Source organism: Trachinotus anak, unplaced genomic scaffold (assembly GCF_046630095.1).
Source record: "Trachinotus anak isolate AG129_WGS33_773 ecotype Australia unplaced genomic scaffold, CSIRO_AGI_Tana_v1 ptg000032l, whole genome shotgun sequence".
Classification (NCBI taxonomy): domain Eukaryota; kingdom Metazoa; phylum Chordata; class Actinopteri; order Carangiformes; family Carangidae; genus Trachinotus; species Trachinotus anak.
In genome coordinates this window covers 12,396,223-12,421,740 of record NW_027273883.1, presented here as the reverse complement: position 1 = coordinate 12,421,740, position 25,518 = coordinate 12,396,223, and the positions used below count along the sequence as shown (strand labels likewise).

Genomic DNA, 25,518 nt, shown 5'->3' with positions numbered 1-25,518 from the left:
CAACCCACCCACAGTACTTTTGAAAATTTTGCCGTTACTTTTTGTGTATGAATGCTGTCGAGTATGACTGCTTTGAAGTTTATAGTTGAAATGTTTCACTTTGGAGTGGAATAAAATCCAAATAGATAGTTTTTTGCTTGTTTTTACTGCTTGCATCAGCAAATGAATAAACCGAGAATAATAATACTTTTCAACAATTTTAATTTCATTAGAGAACAAACACAAAACAAAACAAACATAGGACAAAGTGATTGCTTGAAATGTAAAACCATGAAGATTTCTGTATATTAAATAGAAGTATTGTGGTTTAATACACTTTGGTTTTCCTTACAAATTAGAAAAAGATTATTTACACAAGTGCTCCCAACCCTGGAAATAGTGGGTAGTGCATTTCTGTTCGACCCTCGTGATACTCTCTTTGGTCCTGAAGGTCCCTGTTGCATCTGTCGCGAGTCAAGTCCCAGGACTATCTGTGTGCCTGGTAGGAGGTGGACTCAGCTCATGTGGTAGTCGTCATGGCAAATGACTGTTGTCGTGGCAGCAAGAGTTGGGCTCAGTCCTCATGGTTTTCGTCCTCTTCTCTGTGTTTGCGTGTGAAGAAACCCAGCTGATGGGAAGTGAGATAAAGATGGGTATTCTGTCCATAGCACATTCTGGTATTTTCTTTGTAACGTACATTTGGATTACAGCCAGATTACAGCCAATATCAATACAAATGCTTCCTAGGCATCTACCAGTAGGTGCAAGGGTAGAAGTGCAGGGAATAAAGGGCTAACACATTTGCAATAAGAAACTTTAGTTAAGTTTGTTTGTTAGTTTTTGTATTTGACTTCATAATTGTTTATGATAGGATGATATGACAAATATAAAAGCTGGTCTAGGTTCTTTAACATCAGTACTTATGATCAGATGGATCTTACAGTTCATCCTTCTTCTGATCCTTAGCCAAATGTTTTGTTCGCCAACAACAATAATGTAGCAACAATAAACAACATTTTACAATTTAGTTTTCTATAAATATTATTTATATGAATATTTCAGATTTTTAAAATAAATAATTCCATAATTTTCATTGCAATATCTGCACACCCCATTTTCCCCATTTATCCTGTCTTACTATACGGTAAAAACATTACTGTGCTCTGTAATTATTCAGTATATACTCAGTAACTACTTAAAGTGTTTATTTACGTCCTATTTAAGTCCTTTCTTAAACACATTTATATCACACCTTGATTCCTTTACCTCTTGTCTTTTTCTCCTGTACTTTTGTCACAGGATTGGTAACCAAGAAGTATATGATTGATCTCCCATATAAACTAAATAACAACACTGTAATTTGCTGTATTCTAAAGTGCTACCAAAATTTGAAGTGAAATGTAATATGAAAATACCTTCCACAGTACGAAAATGATAAGGGCCAGCAGCAGCAAACCTCCGATGATGCTGCCAATCAGAATCCAGAGCGAGATGGGAATGGCTCGGCCCTTCAGCACTTCCAGTACAGTCTAGAGGAAAACACATGAAGGGAGAGATTAAGAGAAAGGAAATACTATTGTCATTCTGACCCACAAAATCCTGCTAGAGTCATCTTACCTCCCTCCAGACTGTTCCTGTGTCCAGGGTGATGAGGTTAGTCTCCCGAGCTGTGAGGCGATAGGCACCTATTATCCTCAGTGACTTATATTTGGCCTAAAGAAAGAGACACAGTGGTGATGACCAATGTTTGTGTCATAGGGCAGAAGAATGGAGTGTGTGTGTGTGTGTGTGTTCATCTCACTTTTCTGAAAAAATCATCGTGGACTCTGCGGCTGATGCGAACGACAGCAGCCTGCCCTCTCAGAAGTTGCTGGACTTCACACACAACCTCTGTGCACCACGACCTGCTACAATTCTAAAGATACAGATATAAAAACACAAACAAGCATATTAACATGTATGCTGGTGCTGCACACTGTTCGGTAGCTGCTGTGCTGCAGGGGGCCTCACCAGTATGTCATTCTGCATCATGTCTTCAGGATGAAGGGGGCGTACATCTCTCTGTCTGACCTTGAGCTGGGCCAGATCACTCAGTACACTGCAGTTAACTCCTGTAGCCTATGGGGCAGTTTAGATAGGTCAGATATGATCCAAAAGAGAGACACAAACACTCAGGCAGATGCAGTACTCACGTTGTATGAGAAGACGTCAGTGATAGTCATGAAGACACTTTCTCCTGCAGCCACAGAGGGCAGATGCAGCCTCAACTCCAAATTACTGACAGAGTAACAGCCGAGGTTCTGCAGCTGCAAACATAAACAAATAATGCTCAGATTTTTCCCCATCTTTTTTAATGGAAGTTTCACAAAACCTGCAGCCATGTGTTGAATTAAAATTTTTGCAGTGAGCATTCGAGACATACCCTGAGGTGCGTGTAGAACTCTGGTCCAATTGCCTCTGACGCTGTACGAGTTGGATGAACCTCATATCGGTTCAAATTAGAGTCACTGCACAGAAAGACAGAGAAAAAATGGAACATAAAATACTCAGACACATAAAACCAAAGAGGAACTAAAATATCTTTATGCTGTGCACACATACCTGCTGACAAAAAGGTCTGGTTCATACTGAACAAAACTCTGCAGCTGGACACTGTTGTCCTCCAAAGTATCCTCTCTCTCCACACTGTCACTGTAAAAGATCAGATAGTTACACAAACTCTTTTAAAGAAGAGAAAACATTGTCAGTGTCTTGTGGAACCAAAATTTCAAATAAAATTTTTATTGAAGTCTTCAGTATCTCTAAAATGTGTGTATGGAGTACCCAGAACATGCCGCTTTAGTGAGCTACCTGGCAGCACTGAGCTTCATCTGGACCCGACTGTGCAGAGATGTGCAACTGAACTCAAATTCCAACATGAAGTTCACCTGCAAACCAATAAGAGAGGAGGCTGCTGAAGTGACACATTTCAGCTGGAGGAAGTGAAGTATGAGTGGGCTGACTCGAGAGTGATGGAGCCTTTTCTTTGGCATGGACGTACCTTTGACTGGGAGCGAAATACTGGATAGCTGACATTACATGAGTGGCTATTCGCACCAAGCGCTGTACACTCAATCTTGAAGTGGGCATCCTCCTACGACAAAAGAGAGATGAAGAAGGAGAGGCTGTGTTAGGCAGCGCGTGTGGATATATGCGTAGGGTTAGTTACACATGGTGTTGCATGTGTTAAGCGCTATATGAGCATTGTCTACCCGAATGCTGAGGCTGGAAAAGTGCAGGTTGCGTGAATAGTGCAGCGTCAGGCTGGTGTTGTAGGCGTTTTCCAGTCTGTTCTGGAGCTGCACCTCCACCGCCAGACGCCTACGAGGGCTGCGAATCACATAAGGCTTCTGTCTGTGGAGACAACACAATGAAAACCCACTGAAACCCAACAACTGAGAAGATACAGAGAAGAGAGGGACGTCTCTAATCTGTACCTCGTCCCAGAGATGTCCATATGAGCCTGCAGCACCAGGTCTGTTGTGCACACGTCATCCTCACCACAGTCTTTAAAGAAGGGGATCTAGAGAGGCACAGGGTGAGAGCGCAGCATGCTTAATAGAGAGAAGAGGAAGGAAATGTGATCCAATGAAGAATCTAGTAAAGCTAACAGTCAATATTGTGTCACTCACAGATTTCTTGACAGTGGTTGGCCAGCCTTCATCCAACACCGGACCGCTCTCAGTGTTATTGATCTTAAACCGCAGCGAGAAGCTGATTGGACGGATGTAATCTGCTGTGTCCTTTATCAAAGACAGAAAAAAATTGTTAGGGATGAGAACAGGTAGCACGTGTCACTCTGTCTGTCCTGGCGCATGTGTATGGAAATGGAAAGTGCTCTAATGCGGCTGGTGTGTGTACAAATGCTCACATAGACATGGAAGGGCAGTTTGTAGCAGAGAGTTTGTCCTGTGTGAACTCGGACTGCCAGCTGGGTCTGTCTGTGGGAGCTGTCGTCAAACAGGGCCCGGGCAGACAGCTTCCTGTCATCCAGCATCGCTGACACCCACAGATCTGAGGTGACAGCAGGTAATTGAGAAAGATGGTGAGTGCTGGAAAAGTCACATTCTAATAATAATTTGAGTGCCTGGCCTAGACTACAGCACTTATATTTTTTGTTATAAGGATCAGAGTGAAAGCCTGTAAATGTGGGGTTCATGAAAAATACCAAAGCTGTTGCTGTTTGGTCCCGGGGAGCGGGTGACAGCTGTGAAGCAGGCAGTGGCATTCAGACAGGCTGATTCTCTGCCACCCCTCTGGCAGGTCTTCTGAATGACGTTGATGGAGTGCGGCTGGAAGGACAGACTCACATTGATCTGGACAATGCTTCGAGAGCTGCAGAGAGGAGGGACAGTCATTGAAAAAACAGAATAAAAAATTTAGCTAGAAGCTTATTTTTTTAAGCCAATAGGCATAGTCAGTTCAATATTGTTGTTTGCATTTAGTATTATTTTAAATGTGGAGGCTATCTGGCTGTAGGTGATACATGTAATGTGTTGTCTAGATTCATTATCTCACAGTGCGTGCAGCTATGAAATAAAATCTGCACTGGCAATGACTTTCCCTTCCTTCTGTGCCTTTCCTCGTCTGTGTCGACCCACCTGAGCAGTACAGCACTGCCCTGTGCTCCAACTGCCAAGTCTATTAGCTCATCTCCATCCAAGTCCAACCGAGCACTCACACTGCGGCCAAAATACTGCAGGGAGGGAGAAATCGATGACCCTGGAATACGCTGTGAGGATGGGAGAGGCAGAGCCAAAAACAGAAGTTAGTTGTTGGTTGATTTCTGAAATGTGCCAAAGAGCCTGTAATTGTAGGTATAAGGCAAGCACCTGTTTGTAATTGTGGTTGATGTAAATACCGTCTCCATGGTATACATAGATGGCCCCCCTGTGTTCATCCTCCAACGGGGCTCCCACCAGCAGGTCAGTGAAGCCGTCATGGTTAAGGTCAGGAGCAGCTGCCAGTGCATAACCAAACCTGGCATCCTGGGACTTGTCCTCAGGCTTCAGAGTACCATTAGACACAAACACCTCTTCCTGAAGGACAAGAAAGAGGAGGGAAGAAAGGTGGAAGAGTTGGAGGAAAGCTCACAAGAATTTGATTGATGTTGTGTATTTTGTAATCAACCCCCATAGAGAAGAGTGATCCGTGTCACTGCTGCCTTACCCCACTGAGGGTGTAGATGTAGACTCTTCCGGCTTCCTTGTTTCCTGAGCCAAGGTACATTGGAGCGGCAACCAGAAGGACGTCAGTGATGCCATCCTGGTCGATATCCAGCCCACAGACCTCACTGCCATAGTAGGATCCAATCTACAGATGGAAACATGTTCTTTCAGCTTACTGCCAGTAGATGGAGTCCTTGCTTTATTCTCTGACAAATGAGACTCCTGCTGTTTTCTGCTAAACTCAATGAGACAAATGAAAGTGACTGAAAGGACAGATGAGAGACCCAAACAGAGAGTGTTACCTGTTCTCCATTGAGGGCCTGTACAATGTTGACATCACCGTCATCGCTGAGTTCAAACAGGATGACTTTGCCTTTGTGTTTGAAGCGAGGAGCCCCGGCTACATACAGCCTCCTCCAGTCACCAACTATCACAGATGACACTGTATAACCTGAAAACATGTTAACATACACATCATTACACACTGCTGCTCTATCTTTGGGCTTCAGTAAAGAGTTACAGAATCACACCTGATGTTTATGTACAATTTAACGCACTTAGTACAAAGTAAAAGTTAATTAACTTTCAAATAAACTTGCATCAGATAATTCATGTATCACATCTGTTCACATCTTGTTTTTATTTTCTGTCAATGTTTGTTACATGTTCATGAAGTCTAAAGTGTAGTCTTGAAAATCCCACTGGGACGGTGTGTTTAGGTGCATGTGGAAAGCTCAGTCATTTGTGATTTGAGTGGGCTGGAGAACAGGGGTGGTATTCACAGGTTAGGTTCTCAGAAAGTTAAGTTGAAAGACGAACAATAAGCAAACAAGGATGTTTTGAGAAGGATCATGTGTATTTTGGAGCTTATTGCAAAGAAAGACGTTTCTGTTTCGCAGACAGCTGAAGCTAATTCGCTGGAGCGCCAGACACTCAGGAGCCCTAGAAAGCCCCAGGTTCACTGTTTGGCAATTACTTTGTGGTAATTTAGTTAACTGAAAGTTTTGGACCACAGGTCAAAATGTAGTTATGCTACTACTGGTAATATTTTAGCTGATATCAGGCTTTTTTCCCCTCCAGGTTTGTCTGGTTTTAGACCTCTGAATCACCACCCACATCTTTTATTTGTTCAGTGATGCGTATAGAATGAATAGAAATGAAAAAGAATATCAGAATATAAATACTATGATGTTAACATCTAAAAGAAATAATAAAATAAAATGAAACAAAATGGTTATCAGACTTTGAGGTCAATCCAGCCAGTCTCTCATGTTGGACCTTCCCAACAACACATAAATGCACCACTGTGAAGGACAGAATAATCTGTGATAGTAATGCACCAACACATGAAAAACACCAGTAATGATCCTGTGAGCACTATGTTCAGTGGTATGATATGTTGGTACCTAAATAAGCAGCATGATTTTTGAGCTCCAGGGGAAACTCGCTCTCAAAAGCCTCTCTGGGCGGCATGATGCGTCCGTTGGTCCCCTCCTTTAGCACTCCACCATCCCAATCATAGGCACCAACCATCCCAAACAAAATGCCATCCTGAAGAGCAGAGCAGTGCATGGGTGAGAAACACAGGTAAAACACATTCACTTCACATTCAGATGAAAAACTACAGGTTGGACTTACATCCAGTGTGTGTGTGGAGAAGCCGATCTGAGACATCTCCATGTGGAACGAGCTCTCGTTGTAGCCCAGTGTGCCTGCAGGTGGACCGGGACAACAAGTCAGCCACGTTTCTTTACACGTCCCCTCCCTTCCTTCCTCTCCCTCTCAGCATCTGATCTAGATGGCATCATTAACATCCTCACTCACCCTGAGACCACAGGTGGCAGACGTGCCTCGCCCTTTCCTTTCCTCCTGTCCTTTCCTCTCTGATTTCCTTGAACATTTACAGTAAGGATGACATTGCCTTTCATCAGCCTTCCTTATGTTCCCGCAACTACAACGCAAGTACACTCCCTCTACCTCCTTTTCCTTTTCTTGCTTTTTCTACAGGACTGCTGTTTATTTTTTCACATTTTTCCCTCTCTTCCATTTTCTACACTGATCCGTCTCCACTCCTGTCTTGAGCTCTGGTACTTCAATTTATCCTTCTTTCTCAGACATTACCTCCTGGTTTTGTTTCCACTATACTGGTTGACAAATCAATCTGATTAAACCAAAAACTATGGGTTTAAACCCAGAAACATAAAACATGAAAATGGGAGTCAGATGATGCTAAAATAGGACAGCAGCAATATGCTATGTGAATATGCAAGAACTAAATGAAAAGTAGGTAATTTAGGTACATACATACATTAGGCACATTGTCATATCATTTTGTATATAAAAATTCCAATATTTTACAGATGAGCTGCATAATATGACAAACTAAAGCTGTTAATTAAAGTTGTTGATTAACTTTACACATTATTTTTTTCCTGTAGATATAAATAAATCTGAACTTTCATGCAGGGAATTTGTGGTTGAAATGGATCATATTATAATAGAATCAGTATTTGGATTTGGCCATTGCCTGGCATTAATACACATTAGAATGATTTACAAAAATGAAAAAGTGTCACTGTCCTTCAGTTGGACTGGAAAAATCCCTGCTATATACATTATACAGTAAATATCTGTATTTTTATGCTTTTGCTTTGTGACCAACTAATAGAACAGTACATGCATGTGACACAACTACATATGAAACTATTATTTACTGATAAATTGTGTGGTTTGCAACACCAGATGTCTTTGGTGGTAATCATGAAAGAATTTGTTTTTTATTCATCCCCTGACTCCCTCCCTGTCTCACACACCTTCCAGAGTGAAGATGCGGTCTCCCAGGGCATCCACAATGTCATTGAGCGCAGCTTCATCAGTCACGTTGAAAAAGTATTTGTCGTCGGGGTCGCTGGCGATATACTTGATCTCGCTGATGAACGTCTCAGGGTCCTGCTGCCGACGGATATAATGGCCCAAAACCTGGAGCCCAGCGTGGGAGAAAAAGAGAGAGAAAAAGGTTGAAGAGAAAATCCCATAAATGAATAAGCAGATAACACAGGTTCAATAAAACACTGAGGGATTGTGCTGGAAGCAGAGAGAGGTAGTGAAAGTGAGAAAAACAGATCCTAAACAGACACTTTGGCATGTATCCGAGCAATTACTTCTCCACGTTACAGAGGAACAGTGAAGAGAGAAAGAGAGATATCATCGAGTCTGTAGTGGGCCAACACCACTTCCAGAACTCTGAAGTAGCACACCAGTAATCTGGAGCTGCAGGATTTAACTCTCTAACATGAAAATAAACACACCTCATAGCCGTGTCATTGCCTGTGCAATTTACCAGTAATTAAGCGATACCTAAAGGCAATAAACTGACTGGGAAACATAAGGCAGAAGGAAATGGCAGCCACCAGAGATTTGTAAATGAGGTGCACAGGTCTAGCTGATAGGTGAAGAGATGACTGATGCACAAGATATATTGTAGCAGCACTGGCCTATGGCTTAATGCCTGAAGTACAAATGAGAAAATTCCATAAGAGAAACCAAACCCAAGAGTCTCCCCCTGTGACTCCAGCTGCCAAGCAAACTAAGGAAATCCTCTGTTTTCAAAGAGTAGGGGACGCAGAGGGGTGTAGTGTGTAACGTGAAGAGAGTCGACTTATAAATATGTACATTAAGATCTTATAGAGGCTGAGAAATTCAACTCGGGCTGCCAACCGCTGCTGGCTTTTACACAATCATGAGCACAGACAACTAAAATTACAAATACAATTACAATTAAATAGTAAAAAAAAAAAAAAAGAAAAAAGTGTCAACACATACTTTACACTTAAACTGCTCCTCCACAAACACACGTTTCTATCCCCTGACCTGCACTGATGTAGAAAACACAGTTTGCATTGCCTGTGCTCTTTTGAAACCTCAGCCCTCCCTTGTGAGCCATTTCACTGCACAAACATACACACACACACACATACACACACGCACACAGGGGCAGCGGCACAGAGAGCAATATCAAAACATGGCTGCTGTTACAAGTACTACTTACCTGTCATCACTTTGACTTCTTGGGCAAACACTTGAGGCAGCTCATTCTCCCTTGTTTTTGTCATCCATTTTTGTTTGTTTCTTTTATCATGCAAGGCAGTGTATACAGTTGCCTCCAGTTTGTGTCTCTGGCTGTCTGTTTCCTTCTCTAGAAACCAAGCTTCTGTTGACCTAGCGCATGTTCAGATATTTCAAGTAGTAACACCCTAACCCACAGTGATATTAACTATAACAGCATGTTTTAACACAGTTAACCATTAACCTCCTCCTGTTTCTGCTGGATAGTTGGAATTTAGACCTTAGAAAGAGAAACACACATTTTTGGTGGTATTTTAAAGGGTTAGTTGACTCAAATTACAAAAAAACATTTTCACACCCTCTGGGGAGTTGTGTTTGTAAGATTTGCGCTGCAACACTATTAGAGGTTGATATAAGTTCACCTGTGCTCCTCAAACGCAAAAAAAAAAGTTTTACAAATTCAACAGCGGCATGTCTTTACAGATACTGTGTTCCCTATTTTATATTAATACTAGTATGTTATTGTGAGCATGTTAGCTCACGCTCAAAGCACTGCTGTGCTTAAATACAATCTCTCAGAGCCACGAAAACTAAGTATGAGCTGTCTTTAAATTTGGGTGAACCAATGCTTAAAAACAGAGCATGCTTTATTTCCCAAGATGTATTCCTTTAGTGAGGCAAAAAAACCAAAAACTAAACATGGTTTACAACAGTAAGGTAAACGCAAATGCAAACCATTAATTTTTCATTTTTTACAGTAGATCTTCCGGACGGATTCCCAGCACAGCACAAACTAACCAAACTTTATAATGATTCAAACATCAGAACAAACGCAGATATGTAACTGAGCTTTCTCCATCCATAGGTCACTTGGTTGATTTGATCTTCAGACATCTACACGCATTTCTATGGTGGCACTTTGTGGCACCTTCTCAGCATTGGCTCATGTTCTCCTCTCTGTGGTTTCAGTGGAGTCTGGAGGTTCCCCAGTTTCTCTTGTGGCATAGGGAGGGGTCTGCAACCAGTCCTGCCACCAGAGTCTGTCTGCTCCTCTGAGACTAAAACCATACAACCACTCAGTGCGTCTCTGTGTGTAGAGGGGGTCGGGTGGGGCTGGAAAGGAAGAGTTTTTGTTTCCACTTGGCTATTTTAGTAGACCCAAGGGGTTCATTTGGGGAGTGGTGGTAGTATTGTGCAGTTGCCTGAGGGTATAGAGTATTTAGTCAGCATACTACTTTCACACAATGTGCGTGGAATGTCAGGGATGAACATTTTGAGGATCACGAGACACTTGAACTCTCACATGAAACTCAGAAATAATGATTCTTTTAGGGAAGCAGCTCCTCAAAGATAAATGACCCATCGAGACTTGATAAGATGTACTCACAGCAATGGCGTATCTGGTAATGTTTCTACTCTCGCACTCCAACAGAGCATCTGGTAGCTCCTCCCCATCATGTGACTCTCCGTCTGTCACTACGATCATGACCTTGGTGGCTCCATCCCTCGCTCCACGCTCAGCACTGAACGCCTCCGTGCTACAAAGACAGAAAGACAGTGAGATAGATGGATATTATGTCATTCTGTCATGCTTATCATGCAAATCCATCTGAACTGAATTTGATTTGAGACAGAGAGGATGAGAGAAAAAGTGGAGGAATGCTATGAAAACAAATTAAAGGAGTGAAAGGGCTGGAGGGAGAGACAGGACACCAGGGAGTATCCAGTCAGTTTCCTAAAATCTCAAATAAACGTCGGCCATAAGATAACATACAATTTCAAGTGCTTCTCTGGGAAAATGAATAGCTAGTAAAACAGTGAGACATTGCATTTGAGTTTCTTCCCGTCAAGTATAAATGGTTCAAAACACAACTGGGCTTTTCCACAACTATATTAGTCAAGCTTGACACACATACATTAGCTGCCAGTTGACTCAAATTGGTCACTGCCTGCAGCGTGCATTTGTCATTGCGTACAGTGACTGCATCTGTGCATTCCCATCCGGTTGTGCCATGATACAGAGAGGAAACCTTAATGACAAACACACACCAACAGACCCAAGCCACACCCTGTTTGTCTGCAGGAAACCTGTTCTCAGCAGGACCTGCTTCAAGTGTTGAATAGGGTTGGTAAGCCTCAGACCACCACACACATGCACTCACACACGCACACACACACACACACACACACACGCACACAGTGATCTGGGAAGAGTGGTCACTGCTAGTGAACTCAGTCATTTTCAGGCCTAACTCCAGCCCTTGCCTAAATATAACATTGTGGTCAGCCGCAAGAAACTCAGAGTTAAAAACAACTGTTTCCCCTATGCAGTCTGCAAATTACATAGGGTGCAAAGAAGGAGAGGAAAGGAGAAAACAGAAGAGAGGAGTGGAAGTAAAAGAAAGAAGAAGAACAAATAGATGAGTAAAAGAATGGGGAAGATGATAAAAGAAAAGATAGCTAGAGAAAAGGATGAAAGAAGATGAGCAAAAAAAAAAAGGTAACTGAAACTAATCAAATGGGGCTGTAAAACCAGTTTAAAAGAATTGAAAGAGCGATAAAAGACTGTATAATGAAGATGAATGTTAAAACTAAGAAGTGCGAATCCTGTTTTGATGTGGTATTAAGATCTTATGAAGTGTGCAATGAAACAAACTTGTAGGAGAGAGAAAGAAACCAAAGAGGGAGCAGGGCAGTAGAGGAAAGGTGGGGATAAACAATGAGACAAGACAGACATAAATAGGTAAGAGAGGAAGGTAGAATAAAAACAAGAGGGAACATTTGGATGAAAGAAACAAGGAGATAGGAAAGTGGGAAGGGGAGATGAAAGAGGAGAGAAAGTGAGTAGAGCTAATTGGGAGGCCTGGTTGTATTTACTACCCATTTTATGGAGTCACAGTAGTATGGTAATGACACAGCGCAGCGGTCTGTGTGTGTACTTTCATGTGTATGTGTGTGGGTGACTAAGAGTGTCTCAGACGGGTGGAGCAATATAAAAATCAGTAGCTAATCCAATTGTAGAGGGTTGTTTGATGTTCATGCATCAGTCTGTCATCTACTCTGCCTTGAAACTGTACAATCTACATTACTGTCATTTACATGTCAACATTACACTGTGCCCTACTGCACAGGAAGAAAACATATGTGCTATTTGCAGTAAGTGTGTGTATGGTAAAATGTAAGGAGACATGAAATGCATCAAGTGTTTGTGGTTTTCAGCATGTGTGTGACCATAGAGCAGCAAGTTCAGTTCTACAGGGGAAATCCAAGTTAGGTCACATCAAACCGTTAGAAGCAAACTGAAAGTCAGTTGTAAGTCTTTTACGTCTCTGAGTGGTCACAGCCACAAGACTGCATTTGAACATTTTCATTACATTACATTCATTTTGGTAAATGTTCATACTTTAGCCCCACGCAGATCGACATATCAGGAGCAGCGTGGGGATCAGTGACTTTCTCAAGGTTTTGGTTTAAAGGCTGAATCCAATTCACTTCAAAGTGTAGGCCTAATAAGTGTAGGCCTAATAACCAAAGGAATAGTTTGACAATTTAAGAGAGAACTCTTAATAGATAAACTAATATTTGAACTGTGTGGTCAAGTTAAACCTCCATGTATTTTATGTATTTATTTATCTGTAGTGGGGATTTTACCACGTCAGAACTTGAAGCTTGAATATTTTTGTTTTGTAGTTAGGTCAATTCAAATCTTTTGAGAGTCAAGTCTCTTTAAACTATTATTTTCTGTGGGTTTGCGGTGAATTTCTTGTCTAGTGGCAATTTCTTGTTGCATTTTAGTATTAAGTTGGTCATTTAGTTGTCAAGTTTTCATCAGTCAACTTATTCTTCTTTGAGATCTTTTCTGCTAATTTCAGCCAGTCTTGCTCACAGTGGCTCTGTGTGGTCCAATTTTCCCCTCTCTATTGCAAACTGTTGTTTTGTTCAGCTTTTTATTGTTTTCAAGGTTTTTTTTTTAAATTTGTTTCCCCCTGTCCTCACTACTTTTTTAGCATTTGTGAATCAAGTTATATATAGTGTAGCAGAAGTAACAGTTTGCATGGCTTCTGTTCTTTTAAGAGCTATTTTAGCCAAGTGCTCAGGTTTAGGGTTAAGTTTATAATAAGGACAAGGTTAGGGGTAAAGGTCAAAAGTCAAACATGCTGTTAAAGTTGAAGTTAAGGGGTCAAGGAATGAATGCAGTTAATGTCTTTGATGATCATAAAAATGAAAACTATAGCATGTGAATGTGTATGGCCTGAGTCCCTGATGTGTGAGGGGGTATTCATCCATGTATGTGTATACTGTACATATCTGCGTGTATATTTTTACAGCTGTAGCAGCACTTCTTGGCTGACCAGGCTGGGTCAGGCCGTGCCACACCTGCAGCTGTGCTGAGCCAGCAGCCAGCTAGTCCAGCTCAGCTAATCTCACTGTTTTTCTACCCCGTCACTTTCCTGCCCAGTACCAGCACTGCTATCTGTCCATCTGTGTGTGAGTGTGAGTGTGTGTGTGTGTGTGTGTGTGTGTAAGTATGAGAGGGAGTACATATGTTTGTATAAATCTCAATGTAAATTGTTTTATTTTGTTATCAAATAAATCTAACATTATTCTAGAAACTGTAACCTAGGCCTGATTTCAGATTTCACACACCTAGATAAGAAAATTTACAGTAGTTTAAGTGCTATATTTCTTTTTTAGGAATGGGCCCTGATGAGTCTACTGATGAGTCTACTTCCCCATCAGTCAGTGGGGAAAGCTAGTCACAGGAAGAGGTAGAGAGTGGCCAGAGTGTGTAGCAGTGTTGTCTAATTTTCCCGTCACTGGTGTTTTAAGGCCACAGTTACACAATTTTAATGGCTCCATTTTCCAGTCACTGCTTTTCAACTACCTTTTAAATGTTAACTTTTACCTTTAAATGTACCAGAGGCAGGAACTCTCCAATTACCTGTGTGTGTGTGTGTGTGTGTGTGTGTGTGTGTGTGTGTGTGTGTGTGTGTGCGTGTGTGCGTGTGTGTGTGTGTACGTGCGCGCCTAAGTAGAACACCTATCCAAAACACACATCCCAAAATGGAAGTCATGGCCACACATCAGGTCTGGGTGTGGTGCTCTATGTGGGTATGACTTTAATAAAGCAGGAATTTTATTTTGAAAAGAAAGAGATATTTTAAGACTCAGAGGTTTTCACTGACCCTCAACCTATGGAGCTGTTTCTTTAGACTTGGGTTACAAACTTAAACACCCCCCAACATACTTCTATGAAGAGAAGTCATGAAGGTGATGACAGACCAGGGAACAATACAGCCAGGAGTAATGAAGAGGAGAGAATTTAAAGACAGTGGTGTAAGAAGCACTGAGATTCTCTGCTTGAGCAAAATTGGCAATACCACTTTGAAAGAAAGCTGTATTAATTCTACTTCAGCAACAAGTTACTTGGATTACAAGTTATTTGGATAAAGTAACATAAAATGGGAATACCCAAGTTAAGTAGAGGTACCTACAAATATACTTTTCACTGCTAGTTAGAGTAGATGATCTACTCCACACATATTATCTGGGTTTTATCACTTTTATAGTGCTTGTCAGTAACTGGAGATGGCACATTCTTCCAAAAACACTATAAACAGCTTAGTTTAACCTTTAATTTAAACCTTTAGTTTAAACCTCCATTCAAAGTTTTTTTGGTCACTTGGCCACAGCACACACTCCTGGAGCTGGGCAGGTAGCATACAGCGGCTTTGTCAGAGCCTTTTTGCTGAAAACAGCTACCTGCTACAGCTGGAGGGAAGTGTTTCATAAGAGCAGTTACTCCTTTCACTTTACACACAGTCATGTGATCTACTGTTAAGCTAAAATATTAGTGTCACCAAAAATATTGATTAGAGGAGCTCTAAGTACCCCGTGACATTGAATATAATTCTTCTGATAGCCTGGTGAACCATAAATCAAAAGCAGCCTGATGGGATTATGCTGGAGCATATCATTGGAAAAAAGAACAGACTAGAAGAAAATAGATCTGATTATCACTATAACTACAAATTACATACAGATATATTTGGAGAAAACCTCTAAGAATGTTACACCAAAATCTAAACAGCCAGACAGTTTCCAGTGAGCCAGCCAAATCTACAGTATGTTCTAATATGAGAAGGATCAGCCAGTAAGAGCAAAGAAACAGTGATTGACGGGCCTACCAGGCCATGTGGATGGCATATGCAGTGCGTGTCTCTCGTCCCTCCTGACGGCTGATGTTTTTGGCAGCCTCTACCACCTCCTGTGTGGTCTGGTAGTCCTTCAGAGACCACTCATGGACTGCTACCTCGCCATACTGCAGTATACCAACCTGAATGTACACACACACACACACACACGCATGCACGCATACACACACACAAACACGCAAGCATTTCAACAATGCCACATGTTCATGGTTGTGCTGGCACATAGTTGTGGAAAGCAACATCTGAGACTCATGTTTCTGGAGTGAACTATCTTTTTAAGTACCAATCCTGTTCTTAAAGCAAACAGTGCACTTGGGGAACTTTTGAATTCATTCAAAAACCAGAGGTATTTCCTCTTCACCTCACTTGCCTGCTACCCCTTAACCCCCCCCCCAACATCCCCTTTCAAACCCAAACCCCCTCTCTTCACTCCTCTTGTTTGGCTAGAACGATGTCCCCAGATCCCCCCCTGCCAGCTTCCATTCCTCCTCAACCTCAAGCTAGCTCAGCTCATGTCCCCTTACATTACTTCTGCAATTCATTCTGGTCATATTTGCCAAACTGGTTCTTTATATGTGTCACACTGTGCATGTTTTGACTCAAGGGAATAGTTTGCCTTAATGTTCTGGCCAACAGCTAACGGGTCCCAGAGATTTAAGTGTGAGACAAAACTCAAATTCAAACCCACAAGTTTCCATTTCCTATGTAAATAATATTTATAGGCAGTGCAAACGAACGTAGATTTGCACTTTTACCTGCATCTGGTCCGAGCTGATGTGGAACTTGCTGAGGATGTTGCTGAGGAAGTTCTGGACCTCGTACCAGGGGTAGATACTGTTGGAGCCATCCAGCACGATCACGATGTCCATGTATGTGGAGCACCCTGCCACATGTGGGAGTTGAAAAATATTTGGTTAGCTAAGGGAGGCCAATGCAGCATGTTTGTCTGTTTCAGTGTGAGTGTGTGTGCAAATGTGCGGTTACTTTGCGCTGTTGGAGCGATGGTCTCTCTTGGTTCTAGGTCATCGCTGACAGAGGCACAGATACCAGTGCTGAACATAGACGTACCACACTCCTGAGACCACAGAGGGGCACATGCCTGCCAAACCACAAGCACACACACACACACACACACACACACACATACATACATACACACACAGAGGGACACACACAACAGCATCTGTTTTACAGGTGAAGCAATTTCGGGAGCATTTTCAGTCAATTTGAGCAGTTTACATTTTTAAGTATTTGTGTTCCGCTCTCAAGACGTGTAGGTGGTTATTTGGTTGTTATCAAAGGGTTTAAACACGTAGACATATGTCACCGGGTGACCCAAGTATAAACACACAAAAAAACCCAAAATGAGGGTAGACAGGGAACAAAAAGAAAACAATTCATAAGAGGGAGTAAGTCATGGAAAAACTACAATAGTGTGGTTTGGGTCAAAGAAAAATGAGGGAGAGGCAGAGAGACTATTGTTGACATGTTGGCAGTCACTGTTGTCATGAGTGGTTTAACAGAGCTGGAACACCAGACCGGAGGAGCAATTTAAATCTGATTGTGCTAAATGTAAGGGAGTGAGTGTGGGGTTGGGGGTGGGGGTTGGGGGGTGGTTCACATTTCAAATATTTCTGTCTTCAAAGCATGCCATTTATTTGGCTTTCATACTAAGAGGGCAGAATAAGGGGAGAGCGTGGAGAGAGGAGATAAAAGAGAAACTCGCGCATACAGCCAAGAGACAAAGGAGGTAGACCGAAAGTGGGGTGAAATGGGGTTGAATGAGAGAAAGAGAAACATCCTGGTTTTTCTTGCCCTGTCATTATGGACGGGTTTCTCCTCAGGAACACAGACAGGCAGGGAAGAAGGGATGAGAGAGGGATGAGAGAAGGGGAGGAAGACGGAGAAAAGCGAGAGAGGTGCTATGGCTTTTGGTAGGTCTGTCATTAACAAAAGGCCGGAGACGCATTCCGATCCTGTTATAGACCTGACCACTGGAGTTAAGACACACACACACACACACACACACACACACACATTAAATTACTCCACACCCGGAGCAGCAGTATAAACCTGGCAAACACTAAGACACGCAAGCATGGTTGTCTAACACACACACACACACACACATATATGCACGTATATATTGAGAAGAGTAACTACCGTGCAAACACACACACATACTGCACACACAGCACACACACGTTGTTGCAGAAGTGTGTTCATGTGAAAGCCAGAAGCCAAAGAACTGGAGAATTCAGGACTGGAGAGCAACAAGTAGATGTGTGTATCAGAGCTGGAGACTTGAGATGTGAGACTCAGACACGAGTTAGAATTAAGTCACAAAACTGCAAACTTACATGAAATGGATAATTATCATCACTCCCAAGCTCGGCAGAAAAGGAGGCACAGAGTGACGATAATAATGTCCCCATTACAGGAAGGTAGACAAAGAGCCTACAGGTGGATGCCCGGGTGGAGGTGGAGTTTATGTAATCATTTGTAATTTGGTGCTGTCTGTTTAATAAATGTAATTTGAAGAGGGTGCCTTGGGTGCTGGGAATTTGTTCTGGACTTTTTTTTGGAACTGGGGGATCAGTTACCTGCACATGGTGGCATCTAGAGTCAAATAAAAATATGCCAACTGAAATGATTCATTCAAATCTGCTCTCACCACATCCCTTCAGGCTCCCACATAAGTCTCACAATGCCCACGTAACAAAAATAAAAAAGCCTTGTTTCCCAGTGTTTAGACTACATACCAGGAAACCATCAGGTGAGTCTGGAGTGAGAGTCATTCCCAGATGAGAATTCCTCAGGTTTTTGGAAACGTTCTGAAGAGCACTTTCACCTGGGATAGATGGACAGACCGGTTTAGAATGAGGTGACAGTTTATATCTAAACTCGATGTGAATTTTTTCATGGATAGCTGATTTTGCTCAGGTCATTTGTTTCTCTCACCTAGATTCACTTTGCTGCAGTTTGAGTTCTTCTCCTCTCCCACAGTGCACTTGTACACGTCTCCTTTCCTGTTGTTGGGCGGCCCATCCCAGGGAGCACCAACCAGCATTCTTGAACATAATGACAGAGCCCGTTATCACCAAAACATCCTCGTGCATCCTCTTTGTGTAAGAAATATGACAGTTTAATTATTTGTTTCCTTCTCTCTGTTTATTTTTTTGTCTGTCTTTCTCCCTCACGCAGTCTCAGACACACTTACGACTTCTCTCCGTCCACTTCATGCTGTAAAACAGAAAAGCCAAACAGAGCGTCCTCCGGACCGGTGAAGATGCGTGGATGCTTTACATCTATGTTGAAACACTGACACAACTCTGGAAGACATAACATAATAATACTCATAAGACTTTAAAGTGAATTAAAACATGCAAAACATGGAGCTGTAAACTGTACACAACTGTAGTCACATCTATGGTGCAGAGTTAGATTATCATTTTCCCTCTTGGCCCTGGAGAGTGTGCTGGGAGAGAGACTAGGAGGGGGGTTGAAAATGTGGATAAACAGAGTGACCAAAGGCAACCACGGAGGAAAAAAGGAGTTCAGTCTGAGGGGAAAGAGGGAGAGGAGAGCGGAGAGAAGAGGCATAAGGCAGAGAAGGGTGTGGGTTAGAAAAACTATGGAGTATAGTAAGCTCCCTGTTATGACACACAAGCCTGCCCTTCATGCATAGAGAGAGAGAGGTGAGGAAGACTAAAGACACAGAGAGCAGCAAGATGGTAGTCAGAAAGTTCACTGAGTTGCGAACACTTAGGTGTAAACTGAAAACTAGTTCTAACTGGCAAATGAAAGACAAGTGGCTTATTTTCTCTGTCTGCAGGAAAACCCTAAATACAGTAACATAAAGGCACAGGTACATCAATAAAATGTTTTCTGCTAGAATTATCGACAAAGTGAGATTAAGTCAATGGATGGTTGAAATTCAATAATATATATACATAAGGATAAATTAAGGATTAATGAATCTTTGGCAGCAACATAGAACTTCTAATTTCTAAGTAGATTTTCATATAAGTTCAGTGGAGTCGCATAATTCTTCTCCAATATATCATACTTCTTTCATCAAACACTTAGGGCGACCTTGCCCTCATCAGAGATTGTTCCTGGTTTCTGTAAATAAACTCACTGCTGCTCAGATTATTCAAGATCTCCCTGAGAGAGCAGGGACCTGACTGTAAGAACCATTTGCTATAAACGGACAATTCCTACCACAGAAGTCAGTCTCAGAAACACCATGAAGCTCTTGACAATACGTATTTAACTGTCCGCATGTGTGTATCTACTGTATGTCATTTGTAGCCTTGAAAAGCAGGGTGTGTTTCGTTTAAGGGACTTTCTAAATAAATTTGACTTGACATGTAATTTAGCAGCATCCTGGGGTAACTCTCATACTGTACATAACTCAGTGATTCCACTGGAGAAAAGTAGTTCTGGATGGAGAACAAGACCAGAACACTGCTGCTGTGGTTATACACCCGCTACTCACACACTTGTATACAGATACGTCCCCACAAATACACACCGACACACACAGACAGTTACCTCAGCCAGGCCAATCAGAGGGGGATTCCACTTGGTTTTGAGTGAGAAACTAGATATGTTCACCATTTCTCTTCCATCTCTACTCCTGCATGCACATACTGCGATTTCTTCAACTTGCTCTTAATTTTCTTGTAATGTCATTGTATTTTCAATCAGTTCTGTTTCTTATTGTTCCCAAATTTACTTACTTGACATGTATGGCTACAAAGATGGCAATGCTGGTCCCTTAGTCGGTCTTCTTCAAAACAACTCATCAACTGTGACATGGATTGCCATGAAATTTTGCACAGATAATCATGTCCATTCCCCAGATGATGAAGCCTAGTGACACTGGAGATGCCCTGACCTCTCGTTGATCACCACCATGAGGTTCATAAGTTCTGTGTTTTCAAGTAAAAAGAAGCGTAAGCGATTGGAATCTGATACACTTCTTATCAAATCAAGTTAATATCTCTTCATTGTTCATTAGCTGTCCTCTCTGTGTGTGCACTGAAAAAAAGATCCAGTGTTCCTACACGGTCCTGGCTCTGGAAGTGGGTAATAGACAAAGTGGCTAGCACCAAGTCACAGAGCACTATTCCAGCCAGTCAGCAACAGTGGGCCCTCGTGTTTGTGAACAGGACAAGGTAAAGAAACCGCGAAGAGAGGAGATGGGCGAAAGGGGGCAGTGGGAGTGAGAGATGGTAAATCCGGCACGTGCCGAATATAGTGCCAATTCAAGGATTAACCTGGGAAGGAGAAGGAGCATTCTTCCCTTGCTTCCCTGCAAGGGGAGGGGAGATTGCAGATGAGAGACCATTGCAGAGACCGGAGGACAAAGCAAGCGCATGGAAGAAATTTCTTCAGTGGCAGTGCGACGACGGAATATACTCCACAACATAGCTGCACTGTCAAGATGGAGAGATGGCCGAAGAACAGCCAAAGCGCAGGAGGTCAGAAGAACAAAAATTGAAAAAGAGGTTCTCTGATCTGGAAAGGGTGAAGAGTTGCATTAACATTGGTAAGGCCCTCAAGTGGTGGAGACTGCACGCTCAGACTAGGAAGGAAATTGAGAACAGGACTTATCAACGGGACAGAGACTGGCAGGACCAGAAAAAACGTTATGGATGTTTTAACGGCACACTAGCCGACTGATGTGGCAGCGGATTTGACACCGGCCCATTGCTGGTGCGAACAACAAGGATTTGTCCCGTTAGTCGCAATGGCCAGTCAAACTATGATGGAGAACCCACAGAGAGATGAAAGGCATGAAGATGAACGTGTACAATGTGCAAAAGGTTTTATACCCACCCAGACCCTAAAAAACACATGTTTGCTAGCATAGTGGATTTATCTGGTTGGAGGCAGAATTTGAAATGCTATGCCTGGTAATGTTACCTTCCTCGTCAAAATTTCAATTGGTTCAATCCTTTGGTTTATGACGACATAAAACTAACAACATTTCCATCAGCCTCAGCTGTTTTTAGTATTTAGTGCTAAACTAGCAAATGTCAGTACGGTAAAATGCTAAACTTATTCATTATATCTGCTTAGTATCGCAGTATGGCAGTATGCCAACATTAGCATTTAGCACGCCTGTGCCTAAATAATCTCACAGAGTCGCTAGTATGGCTGGAGTCTCTTAGTTTCTTAGTCTCTTGTTTCTGTTCACCTCGTAGATCTGTATGAGCTTCCAATAATTCAATGTCCAAACCCCCAGTGGTTGAATCAGAGATTCAGCCATTTCTCTGATTCTACACAGATGTTTAATACACCTCACCAATGGGAATATGCGTAGGCAAGGATACAATAATTCCTTAACACTAAATCTTCCATTTTCATGGCTAGAATGAATAAAAATCTCTCTATCCCAACTTCTGCAACAAGTTTTTCCCTTTTATTCTCTACCACCACCCTTCTTACACACAGCTTTGTAAAAGTTTTCTGCCTTTCTTGTGGCAGCGTCACCCACCCTCTCCAATTCCAAATTTCTTTCCACAACAAACCAGGCCTCTGATAACAGCTCCTGCTACTGATTTTCTCCTTCATCCTCCGAGTTCACTCATTCTCTCATAAACCATGAATGCTCCCCCTTTTTTACCCTCTCTCCTATAACACACAGAGACACAAACTCTGTAAGTCTACCACAAGGCCCCCTGCTCCCTTGCCAGCCCCTCAGACTCCCACAAAACAGTACCATCATTCCCTGTTTTCCCTGTCCTGTCCTCCCTCCTCTGGCTTCATTTTCATTGGGGTTTATATATGACACTCTACCACAGGCTGTCTGACCACCCATCACCATGACAACTGGCGGCAAACATTTATCAAGCCAAACTGAGTCCAGATTCTCTCAACCACACATTCGGCTCTGGGCACTGCTGCTCAGTGTGTATGGTTGTGTGTGTAGTAGGCTATAAGCACTTCAGTGTTTTGGATACTTTAGAGACATGCCAGCACTTACAGCAGCATGCAAAGACATTGATGTGTGTTGTTTTAATTGGACTATGATATTTGAACCCCCCCCCAAAACACACACACACTTCTTGGTCCTTTGTTCATGCTCTTTACTTTACATCCCTGACTTACAGCACCTCTGTGAAAGGTCTGGTAGTTGAGATGTCTACTTGATTGTCTGTTTCTATCATCTTTATATAACTGACTCATAAGATTTCCCATGCAACCCCCCATCCCCCGGCGTTTCACCTCTTCTCACTCTTTCACAGATTTTCTCTCCATTATCTCAAATGTGTTCTGTTCTCATCTCTGTCACCCTCTCGTGGGGAATGGGGGTGGAAGAAGAGGAAGAGGGGGAGTATAGGAATGAATGTCAGCAAATGATAGGAGAGTAAAAAAACACAAGGAGATAGCTGGGAGAATAATAGCAAGAATTTATGAATGGCTGAAATGGAGTTAAGGCACACACACACACACACACACACACACACACACACACACACACCTGTGTTCGACATCTCAGTAAAGCATTACAGAGTGTAACAGACATGGGATGCCTGCTGCCCACATCAGGGGAGCTCTGCTGAAACCATTAACATTACACACATACTCCCTCAGCTACATGTTCCTGTATGACACATGCACAAGCTAAAAACATCACACACATATACACACGCACACAAACTAAAATCACATAAGCACACAAGCACAAATTTAAGGAAAGGAAAGGTGGTATAAAAAGGGGGAAAATTACCCTACACATGCTTGATTTAAACTGCTAATGGAGGGTAATGTGTAAAACCATACCACAGGCAACATTTGGTTGCTGGCATGTGTAAATAGGTGTGTGTGCCTGTGTGTGTATAAGTGTGTAGTATGAATAAACTCAACGGTACATGCATTCCTTGTTAATTACTCAGCTTCTGAATGAGAAGCACTTTGCATATAAGAAGAAAACTGGCCTCCTGGATAATCAGACTTTAGTCTAAAGTTCAAATTTAGCACAAATGCCAACATCTTAATCTATAGATCAAACAGACGCTTTGTGTGTGTTTGATTCAGAGCTGATACGAAGTCAACATGCCTTGCACACCATAATATCTCACCCTGTTGATCTAATTTTGCTTAATGGCTGCATGCTGTAATGCGGCAGTTCAACCACTGCTTATCGGCTGCATAAACACTACGTTTTGGTAGACAACAATGGTCTTTTTCTTCAGTTTCTTTCATGGTGAGCAGGAATGGTTCAATGAGGTGTGTGAGGCGACTCTGCCAGAGTGAACATGAGTAGCAGAGGGGAGCTGATGTTCATGTTTCGTGGAGAAAAGACTCGTGGCATAGATGCCTTATTAGGGACACATTAGACATCAAGTCTAAGAGGTGGAAATGGCTGATATGGCCTGTGAGGTCATATTACACAGCTGCCAGGGTCAGAAGGTGTCAGCTGTAAGTGGAGATGAACCAGTAACCTTTTGGCAGAGGATACATGCAAATATCTATGATGGCTCCAGACATCTTCTGGTAGCTGAAGGCCTCCAAAGAGAATGAAATATTTCCTCAGTACAGACATCACTGATAGATTTACGAAAGGATCAGACTTTCAACCAGGAACCATCACTTTGTTGGACTCATGCACAACTTCCTATACGTTTTGATCTGTTTGGCAAATGGAGCGCGGCCATATGTTTTAATATGCCTGCTTCTCTGCGCTACTGCACACAGTCATGTTAGGAATGTCTTCAAGGTCAGTCGTTTACTGTCACACAGAATAAAGCTCTTTGGGACCTGGGGAGGCACGTGTGACTCCATTATTCACATATGTTGTCTGTTAAAGAAGAAAAAGTTGTGGAGGTTAACGACCATATCACCCAGTGAGACAGCACTGGAGGACAGGAGAGCAACTGGGGAGGGAAGAGGCATCAATCATGAACAAGGGTTTGACTTTTCATAGAGATTAAAGAGCTTTCAGATTACTGACTAAAGTATTTGCCATCCTGTTTAGACTCAAATAATCATAACATTAAAAAAATATTAATTTTTTGAAATACCACCGAATAACTGGACTAAAAAGTAGTTCTTACCTTTACAAAGGAGGATGAACTCCAGGCACAACAGGTATTTACGCAACTCCATTTATGAAACAGAATGAAAGCAGTCTCTCTTTCTTCTATTTTTCTTCCTTTTTTTCCTTGTTTACAAAGTGGCCTCCTCTGAGCCGGTGGAAATGCAGTACATCGGCGTCCACCACAACCACACACACACACACACACACACACACACAGGCGCACACAGGCGCACACGCACACACTCACAAGCGTATTAACACACTCTCTTTCAGCTCCTTCTTTCCTCCAGAGGTGAGTAAAATCCTGTCAAACTGAGCTGCAGTGTCATGTCTGCTGTCCGGGCGTGAGGTTCACTTCAGGACCGGCCCGTTTACAAAAGCAGAACCGAGCTGTCAGGTATAGATTAGAATAAAATAAACCTAGGCCGTTCCCACTTCTTTAAGATCCTTCAGGAACATTTCTGACTGACACCACACTGGATGGGCAGGTATTATGGCGTCTGAAGGTTTGCCACGAATTAAGCAAAAAACAAACCAAAACAAAACAACAACAAAAAAAAAAAACTTAGTTGACACTTCAGTGACCCATATTTTTGGCGTGGAAAATCAGCGCACCTGTCCCGTCAAACAAGAGGCCGCGGTTCAGTCATTAAACCATCACTAATGTGCAGCACCTTCCCAAACGGCCCGTCAGCAGCGCGCTTTATGCCCCCGGACTGCGCAGCGCGTCTTTGAAGATCAGGCTCTCCTGTGGACACAAACTCCCTCCATCAAGACAAAAGTTTGAGGTGAGTTGTCGTGCGCGGTTCCCCTGATAACTTGTTATCCATGATCCTGCCCGATCACTCTCATAGAAACGCTTCAGAACTCTTGTTTTTCCTGGCGATGTAAATATGTGCCTCCAGCAGGCTAACGGGTTTCTCTCACTTTGAAATGAAAGAGCGCATTTATCCTCAGAGCTCCCCTCCCTCCATCCTCACTGGGCAACTGGTTCACA

At 42.5% G+C, this 25,518-nt stretch overlaps 2 protein-coding genes across 2 annotated transcripts in view; one reads left to right on the top strand and one right to left on the bottom strand.

Annotated features, from left to right (window-relative positions):
- Window positions 1–313, top strand: part of polr3c (polymerase (RNA) III (DNA directed) polypeptide C) — a 7,735-nt gene extending 7,422 nt beyond the window's left edge. The window contains exon 14 of the mRNA XM_071469527.1: window positions 101–313. The gene's annotated coding sequence lies outside the window, so the exon portion shown is untranslated. The remainder of the gene's footprint in view (window positions 1–100) is intronic.
- On the bottom strand, window positions 185–25,518 carry itga10 (integrin, alpha 10). Its single transcript, XM_071469524.1, has 30 exons — window positions 24,538–25,518; window positions 18,687–18,798; window positions 18,428–18,537; window positions 18,229–18,317; window positions 16,451–16,565; window positions 16,222–16,349; window positions 15,440–15,588; window positions 10,639–10,789; window positions 8,000–8,165; window positions 6,825–6,898; window positions 6,593–6,737; window positions 5,489–5,637; window positions 5,188–5,331; window positions 4,851–5,057; window positions 4,620–4,750; window positions 4,187–4,353; window positions 3,890–4,032; window positions 3,651–3,761; window positions 3,456–3,541; window positions 3,231–3,372; window positions 3,020–3,112; window positions 2,830–2,906; window positions 2,581–2,670; window positions 2,402–2,486; window positions 2,172–2,285; window positions 1,990–2,097; window positions 1,781–1,894; window positions 1,597–1,692; window positions 1,395–1,508; window positions 185–607 (listed from the first exon to the last, which is right to left on the bottom strand). The coding sequence occupies exons 1-30, from the start codon at window positions 24,587–24,589 to the stop codon at window positions 554–556; spliced, it is 3,516 nt and encodes a 1,171-aa protein (XP_071325625.1). The 5' UTR covers window positions 24,590–25,518; the 3' UTR covers window positions 185–553.

Excerpts from the sequence above, each read along its gene's own strand:
- itga10 (XM_071469524.1), bottom strand. The coding sequence starts at position 24,589 with ATGGAGTTGCGTAAATACCTGTTGTGCCTGGAGTTCATCCTCCTTTGT. Across the intron at positions 5,638-6,592 it reads AAATCATGCTGCTTATTTAG|GTTATACAGTGTCATCTGTG; the intron begins GTACCAACATAT and ends ACATGTTTTCAG. Across the intron at positions 3,762-3,889 it reads AACTGCCCTTCCATGTCTAT|GACACAGCAGATTACATCCG; the intron begins GTGAGCATTTGT and ends TCTTTGATAAAG.